Source organism: Magallana gigas, chromosome 3 (genome assembly GCF_963853765.1).
Source record: "Magallana gigas chromosome 3, xbMagGiga1.1, whole genome shotgun sequence".
Lineage (NCBI taxonomy): Eukaryota > Metazoa > Mollusca > Bivalvia > Ostreida > Ostreidae > Magallana > Magallana gigas.
The window spans coordinates 39,975,079-39,996,206 of NC_088855.1; the positions used below are offsets into that span (position 1 = coordinate 39,975,079).

The 21,128-nt window shown below is 32.7% G+C and overlaps 2 protein-coding genes across 2 annotated transcripts; one reads left to right on the forward strand and one right to left on the reverse strand.

Moving 5' to 3' along the window:
* Nucleotides 1–401: 401 nt before the first annotated feature.
* LOC105325139 (E3 ubiquitin-protein ligase TRAIP) lies at nt 402–4,656 on the reverse strand. Its single transcript, XM_011424548.4, has 3 exons — nt 4,480–4,656; nt 2,378–2,915; nt 402–1,751 (listed from the first exon to the last, which is right to left on the reverse strand). The coding sequence occupies exons 2-3, from the start codon at nt 2,892–2,894 to the stop codon at nt 892–894; spliced, it is 1,377 nt and encodes a 458-aa protein (XP_011422850.3). The 5' UTR covers nt 2,895–2,915; nt 4,480–4,656; the 3' UTR covers nt 402–891.
* Nucleotides 4,657–5,163: 507 nt separating this feature from the next.
* Nucleotides 5,164–19,748, forward strand: LOC105325134 (DNA-directed RNA polymerase, mitochondrial). Its single transcript, XM_011424533.4, has 31 exons — nt 5,164–5,401; nt 6,076–6,213; nt 6,353–6,780; nt 7,204–7,308; nt 7,558–7,716; nt 7,928–7,999; nt 8,445–8,549; nt 9,191–9,343; nt 9,652–9,742; nt 9,870–9,937; nt 10,313–10,432; nt 10,835–10,951; nt 11,558–11,596; nt 11,959–12,023; nt 12,145–12,223; nt 13,173–13,299; nt 14,467–14,600; nt 14,828–14,940; nt 15,091–15,238; nt 15,473–15,557; nt 15,792–15,903; nt 16,083–16,161; nt 16,348–16,593; nt 16,783–16,860; nt 17,207–17,401; nt 17,829–17,989; nt 18,181–18,276; nt 18,436–18,508; nt 18,810–18,901; nt 18,986–19,065; nt 19,302–19,748. The coding sequence occupies exons 1-31, from the start codon at nt 5,251–5,253 to the stop codon at nt 19,349–19,351; spliced, it is 3,759 nt and encodes a 1,252-aa protein (XP_011422835.3). The 5' UTR covers nt 5,164–5,250; the 3' UTR covers nt 19,352–19,748.
* The last annotated feature ends 1,380 nt before the right edge of the window (nt 19,749–21,128 follow it).

The following is a 21,128-nucleotide window of genomic DNA, read 5'->3' on the forward strand; positions in this document are numbered from 1 at the left end:
TTACCTATACTGTTTATTAGGTCTAATTTGCTTCATATGTTTACCCGGTATAGGTTTATCCCAGTTATAAAAGTAAAACTTAACTATAATTTGCTCAGAAATTAGACAGGGTCTCCTAAAAATCATTATATCCATGATTCTGTTCTATCCATGATTTTGTTCTATACTACCGGTAATAGTAATCAATTTTACGGTAGAATAAAAAATTATTGAATTTCCAGGCCACAGCAATTAAAATGATCAAGAAATATCTTTAATGAATGATCATTTTGTCTTTATTAAATTACAATGAAGGAAAGAGGATATGTACATATACAAATACACAATCATGGCTTTATCGTGCTACATATATACATGTATTTATATACATCTACATTCTGTATGGCTTAGCTTAGGGACCTGGTTTTGTAAACAGCAATGAAATGTGTTATCATATCTATTAAATGTACCATACATGAATGTCTATAAATATCTAGAATTACATGTACTGTACATGTTTAAGCAGTATCCCCACCCCCATTACTCTCATGACCAATTCATTTACTCCTACTCAAGCACTGACCTGTATTTCTCAAAGAAATATTTGTATATTAAGATACATGTACTTTGTATTTGATGATTATTTTTAATGATTATTTCATTATCTTTTTTTTAAGTTTGAAAGACATGAACCATATTCTGCAACTTAACATGAAAAGATCTGTGTCCCTTCAACAGGATTTAGAGATCTTTAGTGTTTTAAAACATTTTCAATAATAAACATGATAAAAGACTGTCCTGACAATAATTACAATGTTTGTGGTTAAGATTACATAACATATTCATGTATTTAGGCATTCCTGAGATAATACATACAAAAACAAAGGTATAAACATAATGAAGCTGCACTGTTTAGTCTAGTGTTACAAAATTATCAAGCGTAGGCAGAGCTGGTACTTTCAGCATTTTGCCGTTCTTACTGACTCGGCTAATCGATCGCTTAGGAACAGAGAGCTTAGGCCTGCCCGAGGATTCTGTGAAAGTCTCCACACAACCTAATCCATTGAAACCTTTCCTGATACAAGAACTATAGTCCCCTACACCAGACTTTTTCTTGAATATGTTGAAATGACTGAGTCCTTGTATCTCTGTTCGATCTTCACATTTCTGTCTTTTGTTGGGATTCTGACTGGCTGTTCCAATCTTTAAGTATTTGACTTCAGTTTCTGAGTTTTGCAGCCGCTTGTTCTGGGAAGACTGGGTGCTTGATGATTTCAAGATTTCTGGAGACACTGATTTTTTGGAATATTCCTCCAGGTCCACCTCTTTCATTTTGTCCATTGACTCATCGAATAAGACAGGAGTGTTGGCATTATTCTTGATGTCATTCAAAGGACTCTCACTCATCATTTTATCCACAAAGCTAACACTGGCCACATTTTCTCCATTGGGACTTTGAACAGCCTTTCGATAATTGAGAATCTTCCTCTTCAATAAATGTTTCTCCTTTTCAACTTTCTTCAGATCCTCCTCAGAATGAGTAAGCTGCTCCTTTAGGACAGATATCTCCTTTCCTTTCTCCCTTAGTATGTGATCCTTGGACATATTTTCTCTTTTAAACCTTTCAAATTCAGACTTCACAGCTTTCTTTTCTGATTTGATTTTGTCATATTCCCGTTTTAACATGCTACAATAAGTGGCTAGGTTTTGAACACTTTCTTTACTTGCTTCTCCATACTGCTGGATGGTCTCTTTGATATCAACTTCACATGCTGTTAAGAGAAAAAAAAAAAGCTTGTATCATCTGATTTTACATTTAAATGTGTGTACTTGTATTCAACAATAGTGTTGTAGCCATAAATCTTAAAATAAATCAGAAGTTATCATGGTTATCCAAATCTATACCATTATTTTGGTCTAAAATAACATCCATTACATGTATTCGTAAGATATTAATCATATGAATCTGTTTACAAATAGACTGGCTGGTGTCTTGATTACTGATATTCAATATTCTAAATACAGTAAAACACAGTTATAGAGAACAAACTTATAATGATTTCAGGCTTACAGCAAAGTGAGTTTCTTTCTCATTGACTTTATTGCATGCTGTAAACATGATGGATATAACGAATTATGGGTATAACAAAGCAAAATCGCCCATCCATGGCACTCCGTTATTAGCGTATTTTAATGTACACGTATTTGAATACCATTACTTGTACAGCATGTTAAGCAAATCAACCACATTCATTCATGCTTTTTAAGGGTTTATCACAATATACTTCTCCTCAATCTTTTCAGGTTTACCTGTAACTTATTGTATGGGAAAAATCAAATAAAGAAGATTAATATATTGGGATGAGCCCCTGTGTATTTTACACTAAAAAGAACTAACCTGTTAATAACCTTTCAATATTCTGGTATTGTGAAAACTTTTGTTTAATTTTTGAACAAGTTTCCCTCTCTTTTTCAATAGCTTTTTGCTGAACTTGAAAAAACTGCAGCTGTTTCTTCAGGCTTGAAATATTTGACTGCTCCTGTATAAACTTTGTCTCTGCAACATCTTTTTCTTTTTTCACACTCTTCAGTTTTCTATTTAAAGATTCATTGTCACTTTCTAGTTCTTTCAATTTGAGCTCAGCAGTTCGTTTTTCAGCTTGTAGATTTTGAATGCTATTTTTTAAACGTCCTACATCAGAATCATCATTTTCATTCTCATCACCATCAAAGAATAGGCGATTTATAACCCGGGAAGGATCCACACGAGTGCGGCAGCTTGGACAGGTGTAGGACGTCTTGAGCCATGTTGAGAGACATCCTTCATGAAAAGTGTGTCCACATTGTACAGCTGCTATTGCTACTGAAGCATCATTCACAAAATGCTCAGCACAGATGCAACACTGAGCCTTCATGTTCAATTACAGATGCATCACCTAAAATTGAAAAAAGTATTACTGGTATTGAATATACATGTATAGTGCATTTTAGTGCTGTTTTTTTTTATACCATTTTCCCTTCATACGTGTATGCCAATTTCAATTGTATTTCTACAAAAGGTATGACTGTGTATTTTCTCTAAATACATGTATCTTGTAAGGTGATAGAATTTGTAACACAGGACAAATTTTAGGTACTTGATCAAGTAACATCTGTTCTGGTTGGTCATTTACTTCATGGTCACTAAGGATTGGAGATTCCTCCAACTCTTACCCCCCACTTTTATATTTTGATTTGAAAAAGGGAAGTCTCATGCTAGGCCATCAAATTGGATCCAGCAAGAGATACTGAATTGCTACCTTATCAGCAAAGATGCTAAATCAAAGACAAAAGTTGGAAAAATGATTACCAGGCATATGACACATATAGTAAAACTCAGTTAGCATGGTTATAGCAAAGTCCTTTAGAACCAGATTATTTCATTATATTATATCTGTAATTTGTTATATCAGTTATAATGAATTCCTAATAACAAATATAGCCAATTCTCTATATACTTGTTTACTTCAACAATAAACAATAAAATACATTGATTCTAACAAAACCATAAATTATCAGATTATAATTAAAATTGAAGAATTTATAAGTGGAGATAAATTCATCAAAAATATTGTCAAAAATATTGTCAAAAATATTGTCAATTGGTATTGCCAGAGACATAAATAACAGAGATGGGCAACTCCGCCATTAGCATGTTTTGTTGTTGAAAAATGGTACTGGACCAACCTTACTTTGAGAACTACATTTTAGTAAACTGAGATAATGATCTTAAAGCAAAAGATATTGTTTTAATGAAAAGTGTGCATAGGTTTTAGACATTTTTGAAACAAAAAATTGAAAAAAAAAGATTACTATATAGAAAATATATTGGCCAGCGATAAAACATTGGCAAAATCTCGAACGACTGATAGCCAACTGCCTCCTAAAACTTCCCTTTTAATATTGTTTATATGACATAAACTCATGAAAATATAATATTTTGAATGTTTTGGTAATCGGTTTTCGACATTTATATTTCGATATAATTGTTTATCAGAAAGATATACTGATTTAAACTGGGAACACTTTACAATAGGGACCGCGGGATTTCACGAGATTTCAATCAGTTGCCAATCTCTGGTATTGCTAACTTTTAAATCTATAAGGATATTTGTTATAAAAAATTTAAATTTCAAAAATCAATTAGCGAAATCCGTATGGTCATTATATCTGAATTTGTTACATAACCATAAATCGATAAAACTTTCCAAGGATTTGTTGAGATTTTTTCCGGGGACTCCAAAAAACTTCGATATATCCGAGATTCTGCTACGTACGTGTTCCTAATAAATGAGTTTCACTGTATTTTATCAGAAGCTAGAATTTTAAAGATCTAACTTGTTAAAAGGGAGAGATGGTCTTTGATCTATTAATCTGCAGCGCATGTTATTTATCTAAATAATTCCCAAAGTGTGATTTCCTTATTCCATTAGATTAGGTAGAAACCGGACTTTAAAGTACCTGAAACAGTTCAAACTTCATCAATCATCTCTGGCTTTCTAATAACATTAATCTTGACACTTTTAATTTTTATATGTCCCGCCATCTTCGGAAGTTTGTTAACTCGTACTATAATAAGTCGCGTTGATATTGCATCAGAATAGAAACAAATTTTTGTCACTTCATAGACTTCACAATCACCCAATACATTTCTTTGTTCTGGCTTAATAGCCAAATAATAATTCTTGTTTAGCTATATGCCGTCATTATGGAATATTATGATTTGAAATCAAGCACGAATTAACAATATGGTTCGTAGATATACCCCAAAAGATGGAAAAAATAGTTTATATAATTAATTCAAGACAGACACAAAATATATACTTTATTTAGTATTTAATTTTCCATCTGAAATATTGTTTGATATATAACCGCGATTTTTTATATATCACTCTGATTTTTTAAATAGTTTAAAATATTTTCTTCTGATACAATGTTAATGATAATATTTTGTTAGAGATCTGTTTTAACATGCATTGAAAACACTATCATTTTTTTAAACCTCTTATCTGTATGTAGAAAGAAATTTTAAAAATTAACGAGATTTTTATAATCAAGATTAAAAAAATATATTTATTCAATACTTACCATTCCTTTCATGCGTTGTAATTTCCTGTAAATAGACTTCGCATAAAATTTAACTGGTCCTCAAAATTTATATGGGTATGAGAACCAGGTCTGTACACACATGGTTGTAGTAAATATGCGAAGTTTCAAGGTATCTTATATTGAATGACATTGGTTATTCACACAGAGATGTCACAGTTGCTTAAAGCATGGCCTCCGTGTGTCTATCGTCAAAACTTTAGAAAATTGTTGAATCGGGACATCTTCTTCTGTAGAAGTTGCAGCATCCTTAGATACTCGTCTAAACCCAAGGAAGGTAAGAAAAAGTAAAGTGCATATAAGTTGAGGTAGATGTCAATGCTATTGACAATCGATGAATGAAAATAATGGTAATATGAATTTATGAATATATTGGTCTGTTTTATTCAATACCTTACAAATGACAAAGTGTAAAACCATTAAATTAATTTGTGGAGTCATGTATGCGTATTCAATCTGTCATATGATATATTTAGAGTAAAAATGATTATGGTACAGCAAACGTGTGCATAGTGAGTTCTTAATTACCATAAAGTCACTTTAATCCTCTGCATCATAAATTGTATTCTTGTTTAAATGATGTGACCATGTGCAGAGCAAAGATTTCAATTTAAATCAGAGACAGTGCGCTGCTCTTTGATTTGTAAATAAAAAAAGAAAAAAGAAAAATTCATTGAACATATACAGTCAGATCCACTTGCCTTATTCATTAGCAAAACCTAACACACAAATTAGATAGTGTGCACAACACAGCGCTTGATATGATTTATTCGATATAACATCAAACAGTTACGATGAATCAAACTAAGTCTTTAGCTGTGTTTGAGACTATTGCTGAATCTTTGCACTGCCTGTTCAAAGTCTGGCAGAAATATAGTGCATCATATGATTTCACAAGAATGGAAGGTTCAAATATGGATATTATTGATTTTGAAATAATTCTTATTGTAGATCAATTGGTAAGACTTGCAGAAATCCCAGTAAATGAAATAAAAGAACCACCAATCATTTTTAGTCGAGGAGAAAAGAAAGTAATTTCCAGGGATAGCAAAAGCTCTGCTGCTACCCAGCTTGAAATATTAAGTGCTGGTAAGAATATCATTGAAAAGATCATGTATAAATATGTTGTTGTGTATTTGGTTTTAAAGATTTTTATGTAGATTACATGTATTTGAATTCTTAACATGTTCTGAACCAGATCTTTTCCAATACTTTTGAAATTGAACAGGATTAAAAAGACGACAACTACAGCTTTATGTTGAAAAATGGTTTAAAGATCATGGTTTTACATCAAGTTCTTCTTCAAAAGTGGAATTTAAAACATTTGGTGAAGCTGCAACCATACAAAATGGCAACAAACGCAAAAGAAAAAAAATGGATAAGAAGAAGAAACATGATCAGAACATTATGGTGGAGTCTTCCCATAAGAAAGATTCGGTATTTCAGGAGGATGAAAGCAAAAAAGCACAAACAAAAAAGGACACTGTTGAAGTGAAGCATAAACAAGATATCAAACAACAGAAAAGCAAAGATGAGAAGAAACCAAAAGTAGCAGACAAAGCTACTAAAATTGACTCAAAAGCAAAAAGCACTGTGTCACTCGATAACAATGAAGACCTGCTTAGTTACATGATTGGATGTATTATGGGAGGAATGGTAAAAAGTCATTTTTATCTCTTTATTGAAGAAATAGTGAGGAAATATGATTGGATAGCTCAATCATAATAATTTTCATAACCTTAAAATTCTGGCCATTTATCATTCTTCTTACTTCTTTTAAAAGCAGTTGTACATTTACTGGAAATGGACTAAAAATCATGTGATCAAGTATACATAATGTATATTGAAAATAAGATGTACATGATTGTACTTGTATTTACATACACATATCTACCGGTAAACAGTTTACAGATACATGTACTTTAAAGTTCAGTCTTCTTTCTGTCCTGAAAGTTTTTTTGTAAAGTTTTACCAGTGCATGGTAAATGTACTAGATATTTATATTAAACTTACCGGCATTTCATTTCAAATGAAGTTGTGCAATTTGATTAGCATATACATTATTCCTTATTTTTTCAGACCCACCATGCTCATTCTGTTTTGATGCAGTGCACGGTGAACCCGGTCATTGAGATAAGTAACCCACAGGTCTTTAACTCTGTTCTCCTGGGATGGGCAAGAAAAGTGTGTTATTTTAGTTTTAATAATAATTTGGTGATGTTTATTGCATTGGAATTACAAAAGCTATTGCTGAACAGATAGAAACCTTTTCTTTTTTTTGAAATGAAGATTCAGTTAATGATTTTACTAGAGCATTTTTAAATCCTGTTAATGATTTTACTAGAGCATTTTTAAATCCTAATCTGATTGACACAAAGGCATGATTGACTAAATGTGATGTTTCAATATATTTGATTGATTGATTGATTTTAGGGAAACAAAAAGATGATGAACGAATTATTAAAACAGATGAAAAAGTTGAAGATTGGTCATAGTTATGATACCTTTTCTGCACAATTACTGGTTATTGGGAGTCAGAAGACACACAAACCAGAGGAAATCCAAGACATTTTGCAACAAATGGATAAACAGGTTCAGTAGTGATAAATTATGAAAAGTTGTGGTAACAAAAATTGAAAAATATTGAAGGTGTATTTGTTTAAAAGGCATTTATTGTTGTATAAGATATTTGTTTATCTTGTATACAGTTTTCTCAAGTGATTCATATTAATTTTAAAGACATTAACATTTGTATGAATTTAATAGTTCTGATAAAAAACTGTTTTATACAAATTCATTTTAGAACTTGGATATGAAGTGCTTGATTCAGGAAAGTGAATATCTAACTCCTAAAGATGTGCCAACATTGTTAAAGGTGATGTGTTGTTGTCAAATCTACATGTACCATCCTCCTTTTCCACTGTATCAATATCACTCTTATTGTTAAGGAAGATAATGGATAGCTGTGTCCATCTATGTTTAGTTGCTGCGTACATGAACTTTATTTGATCATAAACTCTACGTGCAGTGCATGTAGAAATTTATTACTGTAACAGATTTATAATACATGTAGGAAGTGGTGCATGCGGCACTCCCTATTATAAATCTTTATTAAATTTAAAAGCAATTATATGCCAATATTATAAGTTACATGTTTTAAATTATAAAATTAATGTATTAATTATGAAATGATCAACACATAGCCTTGTATACAGGTATTTCTATTGAGATGTGGTTTTGGGGAGCATATTATTAAGATCTTTTTAATGAAGCCTTCTGTATGTATGGAATGTTAATTTATATTATTGACATATATTTAGGTGATTCAATCTGTGGACCCAGAGTACAGCCACATCTCAAATGCTCAACATACCACACAGTTGTACTCTATGCCACTACTGCAAGACTTTAACGAACCCTTGTCTGTAAGTATAGTATACAACTTACCAGTACAGAAAAAGAGATAGAACTCTCATTTGCAGAGCCATTTTTTAGAACATTTTTTAGAACATTTTTAGAGCCATTTTTTAGAACCGTTAGACTTGAAAGTATAATTATCCTCTAGAAATGATAGGAGTGTAATTATCGGTCCCCTATAACATGTATCAGTAATGAATCTTGATATCTCACAACATTTCCTCTATATCCAACTGCATATACATTTGAATTTCGTTTGTTCACTCATTCTCTATCCTGTTGAGAAATGATTTTAAACATTTTGGATGCCTTCATAGAGACAAACCATTGATAGGAATTAATCAACAGGTGCTAATGTGGTAATTTGGTAAAATACTACACTCAATAAGAACTACTGATAAAATGGGAGATGTCATCCTGGAATGGGACATTTATTGCTATTCAATGCAATATTTTCAAAATAATTGGGATTTTTAAACCAAAAGATATTAAGTTACAGTAAGATTGTGCATGTTTTTAAAGGAATGGTTATAGAACCATATACATTTTATGCATCTTTGTAAAAAAGAAATTATATATACAATTCAATATTTACATGTCTTGTACATTAATGTATCGCCCACCAGTAATTGACTGAGATAAATTACAGGAGGATGTGCCAAATCCATTTTTCCAAGTCATATCACCTGCGAAATTTGAAGAAAACTTTCAAAAACAGCTAACCTATGAAGAAGCAGGATCAGTTTGTATGGAAAGCACATATTATACAAAACATACCAAAAAAGAAGAAAAGACTTTGAAGGTATACAGCAAAGTTTGAAGTGATCACATTTGCAGCAAGATAGTGTATTTAGTATTCCATATGTTATTTTTGTTTATGTTTAAATTTAGTCTATTTTTAATAGTGTATTCAGCCTCTATTTGCCCTTATTTGTGTTAGGATAGTGTATTCAATATCTAAAGTACATGTATATACCATTATTGAAGGCTTACACATTCAGCATCCAGACCCCATTTACCATTACATGTATTTTCATTTCAAGTTATAATATTTTACATTTACAAATGAAAAAAAAAATTCAGGCTATCATCTAATTTTATTCATTGTAGACTAAAGAAGAGTTGAAGGAGCAATTCAGGAAAAGAATGACATCAGCACTGAAATCTTCACTGAGGAAAAGTCATCAAAATGAAAACTCAGGTAGAATTTATTCTTCTTACCCGGTGTTCCATTCACTAAGAAATTGATAAACGAATACATTTGTACATCACATATTGATATGAATCAGTCTCTTCTCCTTAAGCAGTGTTGTTTTTTTTTGCTTCAGATGTTACAAAACTTTGGCCTTATTTGAAAGCTTTGAGGACACATCAATATGTAGATATAATGATGAAGGTATGTGCATACATGTAGTAAATGTATTACTCTCTAATAATAAATTCCTGATGAGAACAGTCTGTTTTACAATAAATGTGATACTGCTCTATAAATTGTGAGTAGTTGTGACATAAATGCAATAGTAAAAGACATCAATAAATTAATTACAAAGTAAAAGTTGGCAAATGAGTTAATTTGCCACACAAAAGAGTAGTACCGGTACTTCAGGTATTGTGAAAAGACATTTGGATGAAAAGGAAAGGTAACTCCAATTTGTTTAGGACTCTGGTACATGAAATTCATGTAATAATTGTTGTACCATGCCCTTTTTTCTTGGATATATAGAATAAAAATTTGTACTTAATATGCATGTAATTTATTTTGTTAACAAAGGAAATAGAAATATTAGAAGAGAAAGAATATGGATTGGGATTCAGGAAAAAAGAGATTGGAAGAGCTGTTGTAAATGAGATTCAAAAGAAGTACTTCAAAGAAAACGGACATTTGGATCTGGTACAGTTATATTTTACAACACCCCTCCCCAGTTTTTATAGAAACAAGCAGTCTTTCTATCATTTGTGCTGTCAGTTAGAGAGAGAGAGAGAGAGAGAGAGAGAGAGAGAGAGAGAGAGAGAGAGAGAGAGGTAAAAGCTTAACATTTGTGCAAAATTCCTGCCGTATAGTTATTTATAATGTTATGCTGGATCAAAGTGGGATTAGATTTTATTTTTCCTTAGTAAATATTTAGTGATTCTTCATACTATTGCAATACTATTTGTAAGTCACCTGAGTCATTTTGGTTACATTTTCCATGATAATCTACCATAATATATTATTTTGTGAATTTCAGGGAGTTTGTACATAACCATGTTGTTATTTGGCCTAAACTATTTAAAATGATTCAATTTTTTTCAGCAAAAGATAGTCTACAAGGAATATGTAGATATGATTCTAAATGAAAGAAATATCAAAGGATGCCACAGAGAAATTTGGCAGTCAATATGTATGAAGCATGCTGGCACAAATACAATTGTAAGCTATTTCAGTATGGATTGATTGATGATTTAACTTTTCCATGTAATTCAGTTGCCAAAGTAAATAACAAATGTTTGTTTAAATACTTAAACTGGGTACAATAGCATTCCTGCATGTGCATTAATTTTCATGGTTTTTGAAAATTTGTGTGGTGACCATGATCTTTTTATGATGAAATTTTGTAAATTCATAAATACCGGTAATGGTCTTCCTCATTGAAAATGCGGTCACTTTTCTTACTTTGATATTAAACTTTTGATTTGATTGATCAGTTCAACAATAGACGCCATGAAAATTAATTGTCAACGAGAAAAATAAGAAACCATAGTACATAAAAATATTAATGTTAATTTAGTTTGTTTGCTTATTTTTTTCATAAACAAGAACAAAATCTGCTAAATGTAATGTTAGAACATTTAATTTTAATTGATTTTCAAATCATACAAAACATTTTAGATCACAAGTCAACAAAATGTTATCCCATTATAAATCCTGTTTTAAAAGTATAGATAAAGAAAAATTCTTCATATTTTACATTATGTTGATATCCAATTTAATTTAAATGAAATTCTTTATGGTAATATTATTTCTATTTACATGTAGTTTCCAGATTTTACATTTTCGGACCAAATATTATACTCAGTAAGTACACATCCTGCATTCCTTCATCATCAGCTGCAAGGATAGCATGTGCTGATTGTAAATTCATTCATTCATTGTTTAGTTATCGGGGAGGTTTAATTTTCATGCCATGTGTACATGTGTAAATATACATGTGTAATAAAGTACATGTGTAAACATGAATTATAGAAAAAAAGTTAAATATTGATGGTTGGTTGAATGATTCTGAAATTTACTGTCCTAATATATAATTTCACAGCAACAATTAAACCCTCTTGGGTATAATAGATGTTAATCCCTAGCCTACAATGTTGTAGTAAAAAAAATATATATATTGATCTTGTCACCTGCAGCAATATAAAGAACTGCTTTATCTTTTTCAGATTGGAAAATATCTTTACAATATATTGAAGTATAATCTTGATATACAGATAAACAAAAAAGATGGGTAAGTGAATTGTAGTGGATCATTGTTTGTGTTTGTATTAAACGAGCCAAGGAATTTTATATATATTATTATAAATATTAATAATCTAATTTAATTGAATATGGTACTCTTTTTCTTTCAGCACTGTATCAAATGAACCAGTCCTCAATTTTTCCTCCAGAGTGAGGAGAAATGAAGATGGATTTTTAACTTTTGTTAGTGTAAGTACTTTTATGTATTTTATGACATATACAAACCTACATACGATATATCCAGGGGTTTTTTTTTTGGGATTTTAAGATTTTAAATTGTTTTGGTCATTTTTTGCAATTTGAAAAGTTCCTTGTAGAAAGTAATACTGGATATGATTTCTGTGTATTTAATGATTTGCGATTATAAAAGTGACTGTGAAAAAGATCATCACAAAAACTAACGGATGTATGGTATTAAGGTTGGATATATTTATTTTTGCAGAGAAGACATAACATGTGATTTTCAATTCACATTATATATATGGCATATCAAAATTTCACCCTACTTAGATGTATGTGCTAGTTAAAGTGTTTTGTATGAACCCAAAGCAAAAAAAAACAAATTACAACTTTGTGATCAAAGGACCAACAACTTTTATATTAATAAAACAAAAAAGCTTTTCTACACTGTTATTTCTATTACCGAAACATGCATAATAACGATTTGTTGCAATTAATGCCCTATTAGATTGTCACTGTGTTCTAAGGTCAGTCTCTAAAATATCTGCTCTATCACCAGTTTAAACTTTTCTTATTGATTGCAACAAGTTATCAATATGGATCAAGATCAACACATCAGCTTTTTAATTATTGTTGATTACTATTTATGAATTAATAACTCAGATTGATAATTCACTGATTGGTCTTACAATTCTAGCAATAAACTAGGTTTTGTTTTCTCTAAAACTTTGATACCATATGTAATAATAACCATACACATGTACATGTGGGTATTTAATGCAGCTTACTGTTTAACTGGTGTAAACTTCCCCCATGCATAAATAACCACATTTATAGTACATGATGAGATGATTCACTATCTACCACGTCCATATACATGTACCAGCATGTTTTAGGGTTTCTTTTTAAGACTTTTAATTGAATTACATTGTGATTTCCCATGTGATGAATATTTTAGATAAATCCCAGGTTAAAGAAGTATAAGATTCATTCACAACTAATAAGTGAACAAGCTTTTTATCCAATGATTGTACCTCCGGTTCCTTGGCAGAGTAAACAGCTTGGTGGATTTATCACATACAACAGTGAGTGCTTTTATCACATACATCAGTGAGTACTTTTATCACATACATCAGTGAGTGCTTTTATCACATACATCAGTGAGTACTTTTATCACATACAACAGTGAGTTCTTTAACCACATACAACAGTGAGTACTTTTAACACATACAACACTGAGTACTTTAATCACATACAACAGTGAGTACTTTTATCACATACAACAGTGAGTACTTTTATCACATACAACAGTGAGTACTTTTATCACATAAAACAGTGAGTATTGTTATACCCCTGTAAAACAGTTACTCTATAACTTTATATGAAAAAAAGTCCAGCATTTTGACTGTTGACTGGTAACGTCACATTCCGCGAAAACGTGTTATTGATTAGAAGGGGTATAACAAAACAGTTGCTGACTATGTCTCGGCCTTCGGCCTTGGCAAACAGTTTGGGAGCCGGTCCGACAGATCAACTGTTGCCCTCGACCCCAGTCAACAACTGTATACTTTTATCACATACAACAGTGAGTTACTTAACCACATAAACAGTGAGTACTTTTATCACATACAACAGTGAGTACTTTTACCACATACAACATGAGTACTTTTACCACATACAACAGTGAGTACTTTTATCACATACAACACTGAGTACTTTTATCACATACAACACTGAGTACTTTTACCACATGCACTGTAAGAAATAAGGATAAGTCCACGTTTGTGATTTTATATCCTCACAATTTGATACAAAACAGTGGGATCGCGGAATTAGGTACTCGCGAAATATAAAGAATTTACAGTATGTGCTTGGGGGAGAGGGTGACAAAGCTTATTTTGAATGAAATTCTTTAAATGTGTATCAGGTGATAACCCCAAGTTATTCATAAACTTGTCACAAACAATTAAAATTTTATCTACCGGTAAGTCATAGGGTGTTTAGATATAAGATGCAATCTTCTTTTTATTAACTCTATATTTGAGAGGATTATATATCCTTTTTTGTCAATATTATTGCCTATAGGACACTTGGTGATAGCTGATCTCTTTCATAAAACATGGTTTTCCTTTTGTGCCTATGCATTATATTAGATACATTTCCATTTTACACATTTATTTGTACTTCAGATCATGTCGATTTCTTTCCAAATATGGTTTTACATTGTACATGACATTGTACACATTTTACAGGTGATTTGATTAGATGTTTAGATGAAAAACAAATGGAGCTAAAGTATTTGGAGAAGTATCCTGAAAATTCTCTTCATCCCGTCATGGACTCATTGAACATATTAGGAACATGTGGCTGGAAAATCAACACCAAAGTAAGTAATGGGGTAGGGTATAGTTGACAATGTGTAAAATGTTTAATGCCCAGGACAGTATGGAAAATAACTGGTACTACATGAATGTTCACTAAATTCTGCCAAAATTCAATGAGTTGAAAGAATAATCATGAAATGACAGTTTATTCAGGATTCATTCTACCAAACTTTTATCTTTTTTTTTATAAAATGAATTTATCACAGAGATATTGGTCTTTTCATTGCAGATGTTAGATGTTGTTTTGGAATTGTTTAGAGAGAATGCTGGAGCTTTCTTGGATCTTCCACCAGCCAAACATACTCTGCAGAAACCAGTTTTTCCTCTCCAAGAAACAAAAGAGTAAGCAAAATACATGTACCGGGTAAATGTATACTGCTCACATAGTGCTTTATGTCAACTTAGTTTAAAAATTTCAAGCTTTTAATAAAAATGTTTAATTTTTCATTGCCTAAGGCATAGTGAATAACAAAGATTTTTTTTATTTAATAGGCTAGAAAAACAATATGCACAAGAAGTGGAAGAATTGAAAAAGAGGAAAGCTGACCTGTGGACTGTTTTTTACAATTTAAAGAAGCAGCGAGCCGAGACTCACAGTCTTTGGTGTCACTTACACAGAACTTTGACCATAGCTGATTCGGTGAGAAGGGGAAGGGAAATGGGTTTAATTATTACAGTGTTAAGTTGCATAAAACTCACATTTTACCTGTAAATAACCATCTAAAATTTTAATCATTGGTAAATTGGTAATTTGAAGTGTTTATTAAATTAGTTTTATACATCCTGGGAATTTTCTAATTTTTAATAACATAGATGCTAGTAAGCAAATGTGTTTAGTTTACTTATTTTAAATTGGTCGAATTTGATTTTATAGCTTAGAGATGAAGTCATTTGGTTCCCCCATAGTTTGGATTTCAGAGGGAGATGCTACCCATTCATGCCTCACCTGAACTATCACGGTATGTACAGCAAGCAGTGGTCCTGCAATAATATTTAGATATTAACTAATGTTCTCATGTCTTGATAAGTTTTGAGATACATTACTGTATTGTGTATGATACCGTAATATTGTTTAGTCTTAATTCTTGATACACAGTGTGTCTCATGTACCATTCAATGTAAATTACATGTACTGAGATTTAAAAGTACATGTATTTATACATTTTTCAACTCTATTTTCCAACATTACACAGGGGATGATGTAAGGAGATCACTCTTCCAGTTTGCCAATGGGAAACCCTTGGGGGAGAAAGGACTGGACTGGCTGAAGATTCATTTGATCAACTTGACCGGGTTTGCTAAAAGGTAACAAGACCTGTCTGCAAGGAATCCAATATTTAAGACTTAGAAAAGGTTTTCCTTTACATGCTATTATTGAAAAAAAAAAATTACAACCACCTGATTGCTATAGAGTGTTAAAAGTTCATAAGAAGATGTTGTATGTATGTATTAATTGTTGGTTAAGAATAAGCCATCAATTTTAGGTCATCAAATAAAGAAAGGCTTCACCTGGCCAATACATTAATGTCTGACATAATGGATTCTGCTGATAATCCTCTTAAGGTATGTCATTAGCATAAATCTAATTACTGACTGTTGTGACTGTTAAAGCTGCATTGTTGTTGTGCATATTCCATGCAACCTACACCATTGCAAAATCAATCCAGCCTTTATTGTTAAATTTCCTTTACTGGTAATTTGCTGTGTTTATTTCTTTATATATAATTTATGACATACAATTTCTCAAAGGGAGGAAAATGGTGGCAAACCTCAGATGAACCATTCCAGACTCTAGCGGCTTGTATAGAGGTGACTGCTGCAATGAGGTCAAAAGACCCCGCTCAGTTTGTGTCTTACTTCCCAACTCATCAAGACGGCTCCTGTAATGGTCTCCAGCACTACGCCGCCTTGGGCAGGGATCAGGCAGGGGCAGAGTCGGTCAATCTCAGTCCCTTCACCCACCCTCAGGATGTGTACAGTGATGTGGTGGATTTGGTCAGTGCTAGAAACACTCTCAAATACAATCTAACAAGTTCATTGCTTAGACTCATTTTTGACTGGGTCCCTGAGTTATTTTACAAATATTATTATTCTAAAATAAATCACAAGGCGTTTGTGGCAAAACACGATGTAGAACTGTATATACCTTATAATGAATGTCCTTTAATGGTTGGTTGTTTCTAGGTTGAGAAAATCCGACAGAGAGATGCTGAGGAAGGCCTTGAGATCGCACAAAAACTAGATGGCCTCATCAAAAGAAAGGTTACTTTGAATTAATGTTCTATTCAGATAAATCAGAAATCTGCATAAAAAAGTGTTCTGGTTTTCAATTAATTTTCTAGTAGATATGATATTACTGTATACAGGGTTATTTTCGCCCCATGTCATTTTCACCCTTCATCACTTGCATACGGTTTTGCGTGTCTTGAATTCGCCTAGACAAATTTGTGTTTAAAGAGGAATAATAGGAATATTGTAATTCATCCAGTCTTAAATTAGCCCGCTCTCAACAAGGGCGAAAGGAGCGAATATAAGACGGGGTGAATATTTTCCTGTATACAGTAATCATTTCTCACTTGAAGTTTATTTATGTCAATTTTGATATCAGACAATCAAGCAGACAGTCATGACCTCTGTGTATGGGGTCACAATGTACGGAGCCAAGTTACAGATTCACAAACAGATCAGTACCCTGCCCCAGGAGTCCCTGGTCAGCGACCTTCACCTGCCTGCTAGTGTTTACCTAGCTAGGTGTACTTTCAAAGCCTTAGAAGAGATGTTCTCTAGTGCAAGATCAATCCAGGTTTGTACAGAGTTTACACTGTATACAAACAAAATGGTTTACAAAATAACTGTAGCTCACCTCTGTTCTGAAAGATTTTTTAAAAGTAGATATTGCTATAAATTATTGACTAGATATACATGTACCTTTTTGCAAATCAATGATCAGAAAAAGGATTATGATTTCAGAAAATCACATGGGATACAAATTGGGCTTAATAATTTTCGGGGGCATAAAAGTAATTTACTGGACACTAGTCTAAGCATATAACTGCATTCAGGCAAGTCAAACCAGAAAGTCAAAGCAAAGTATCAAGTACTTATGTAATAAAGACAAAATCTATATGGGTTTGAAATAAGTATTTTCCACATTAAGAGCCCCATATTTTAATGCTTATCTTATACAGTCTTAATAGATGATGTTTACATGATTACTATTGCTTCTATAGAACTGGTTCACCCTGATTGCACAGGGGCTAGCCAAGGACTGTAAGATGCCCACCCAGTGGGTCATGCCAATGGGAATCCCTGTTATACAGCCCTACATGAAGGAAGCCAGTGACAAAAAGTTAACCACCAGCTACACTATTGAGGAATTAATGAAACTAAAGTAAGCAAACACTTATGCATAATTATATGAGCTAACAGCTACGAAAGCTATCATTTACTGATACATGTAGGTATATACTAAGGCAACCAATAAAATAAAAAGGTTGTAATTAAAATTGGTATTAATGATTCTATTGTCAAGTTTGATTCAAAGAGTGAGAATGAGATAGAATTTTTTTGTCTTTTCATTAGAGTTGATAGTAGAAAGCAAAGAAATGGTTTTCCTCCAAATTATATTCATTCCATTGATGCAAGTCACATGATGCTCACTTCACTGGAAATGAACAGGTACAGTAGTTGGCTTTGTATGTAATAATTGCTGCTTAGGATTTTATAAACATTTATTATGCATGGACAACTGCAGAACATAGTTCTAGCGACTAATATATACAATGTAAGTACAAGTATTTTAGTGCATTACTCAGAAGTGATTACTTTTTGCTTTAGAGCTGGGCTGACCTTTGCTTCTGTACATGACTGTTACTGGACACATGCGAATGATGTGGATCTAATGAATAAGGTAAGGGTGGAACAGTCTTGTAGAACTAGAGTTCTTTCTCTGTCTCTATGCTTTTCATCCTGAGCATATTGAAATCCATTTAATTTAAAGAAAACAAAAAAAGAAAATAGATAATACTGTCAAAAGGCTTATTTTCTGCAATTTAATATGCTCTACCAATATAGTTGCTACCTTTGCTACAGAATGATTCTATAGTAGAATGTGTATACGTTTGCTTTTATCTGCCATAGATCATTTTAATTGTATGTTAAATGAAAGCCAATGGGTCATCTCTCTTAACGTAACATTTATTTCTTTGCAGTTATGTCGGAAACAGTTTGTGGCCTTACACAGTCAACCTCTGTTGGAAACCCTTTCATCAGACTTCCTAAACTACATAAAAAAATACCAAAGGTCAGCATTTTCTGTAGAGACTTGAAATTTGCTAAATCAGTTATTTTTACAAATGTATTTCTATGTGTTTGTATTTCTAATTAGGGAGCACCCAAAGTTAGACAAAAAACATGAGGCATCGGTGCAGAATCTCAAGGAATTAGTCAGTAGTGTACCAGAGAAAGGTGGGCTATTTTCAGATACGTGTACTAGATCTTGTCAATATTTATTTATAATTTCATTGGTCTAATAGATAAGTTTTATTTCAATGCAAGTTTATTGTTATTATGTGTTTTGTATGACAGCGTTGCTTTTGAACCATCACAAACAATGGTTAGATACATGTATATGGAGTGTACAGAATTTTCATATAAATTTTAAGCTGTAATTTACTAAGATGTATATTTCAACTTTATTATAGGTACATTTGATTTGAACAAAGTGCTAGAGTCAGAATATTTCTTCAGCTGATCTAAACTGTCTTTCATTGGCTGGGAGGATTAACAGCTGGCTGAACAACAATGATTGCCTAAAGCAAGAGCTGAATGGAACGTGATTGGCCAAACCTTCAGCCGACTATTACAACTCTAATGTTATTCTAATGTAAACGGATGGCCAAGTTAACTATGATTGGCTAGACTGACAGGTAGCTGAAAAATGATTGGCCAGACTTGTGATATGGTGCTCATCTGTGATGCAACAATTACCATTAAAGTATTCTGTGATTTGCAAAAAACTGTCTGCAAAAAATCATTCATCCATATTGTGTTCATCGTACCTGAAGTTTTACACAAACTTGTGTCTAATTTTAGCAGGAAATTATATGATTGTCATTTTTTAAAATAAACATTAAATTTTGAATTCTGTTGATTGTTTCATTATTAAATGAGAGTCAACATCTTCCTAGGTTTATATCTTTAATAATAAGGATGACTGATACCTGAAATATATATATATACATAGTACATTAGTAAATGATTAGTTATCTCCTCCCCCGGGGACAAGTTTTTTTGTATACGAAAAAAAAACTTAAACAAATAAAGTCAAGTCTATTAGAAAATAAATCTTCAGGAATGTTCTGTTAAAGTCTTCCGGACGCGAACAAGATTAAATGTATGATGTCCTTTCACAATTTTAAACGCAAAGTCTCTAGATTCACTTATCAATGTCTATGCATAATTCATTAATCAGTTCCTGATTCATCAATGTTATGTTCTGTTGTGTTGCGGCGGGGCGGTCTTCGTGGTGTCAATAGTTCCTTTTCTCCAGCTTTATTGTGTGGCTGAAGACGGGATAGAGCACGTGGTATCCTAGACTTAGAAGGTACATTGGGTGCAGGGGTGTGGTGGAATGACTGGTCCAAATCTATTTGTGTAGGCTGTTGAATTGTCTGAGTCTGAGTCGCCTGTTTTTGAGTGGGGACTATAATAGGTGTCTCATTCAATGCAGCTGGTTGACTTAAGATTCTTGTTGGTGGTAAAGACACTGGAATCTTGGGCACTTGTGGCTGTGTCGTCTTGGATGTAGTTGGAGAGCTCAAGATCACTTCTTGATGTTGAACTGCAGTTGGTGCCATCAAAGTACCTTGTGTTTGGTTGGTTTGAAAAGGAGTGAACTTTCGTAAGTGTTGGCGGTTGCGGATGGTTACTCGGCCTGTGCCATCTACACGTATAACATACTGGTGGTATTGGCGTACTTCAACAACTGTTCCTGTACGTTCCCATCTCCTGGGATGGTTGCCTACCAAGTTTTGAATGTATACATGATCTCCAACCTGTAGTGTTGGCAGGTGATGAGTGTGTTCATTCCACCGTTCATGTTCCCTTGAATGACGTTTGGCAAGAGCCATCTCTCGATGAGACATTAACTCAGTCCATGTTTCATGTGGAGAATATCTACCCATCAGTATGGGAATGGCATCACGAATGGGTCGTCCAAACAGAATCAATGCTGGTGATGCTTTTGTCTCTGGGTCAATCGAATTTCTGTACATCAGTAAAGCTCTCTGGAATTTGTCAACATCCAGAGATCCAACAGCAGAAATGTTGTCCACCAGCATGCGTTTTACTGTCTTTACCGCAATCTCAGCCCTGCAGTTAGCGTGTGGGTTTGCAACTGATGAAAGTCTATGACGAACTCCCCAGGCTTTTAAAAACTCTTGAGTCTTCCCTGCTGTGAACTGTGGACCTCCATCAGACGTCAACTCCTCTGGGATGCCAAATGTCACGAAAGTCTCACGAAGTCTCTT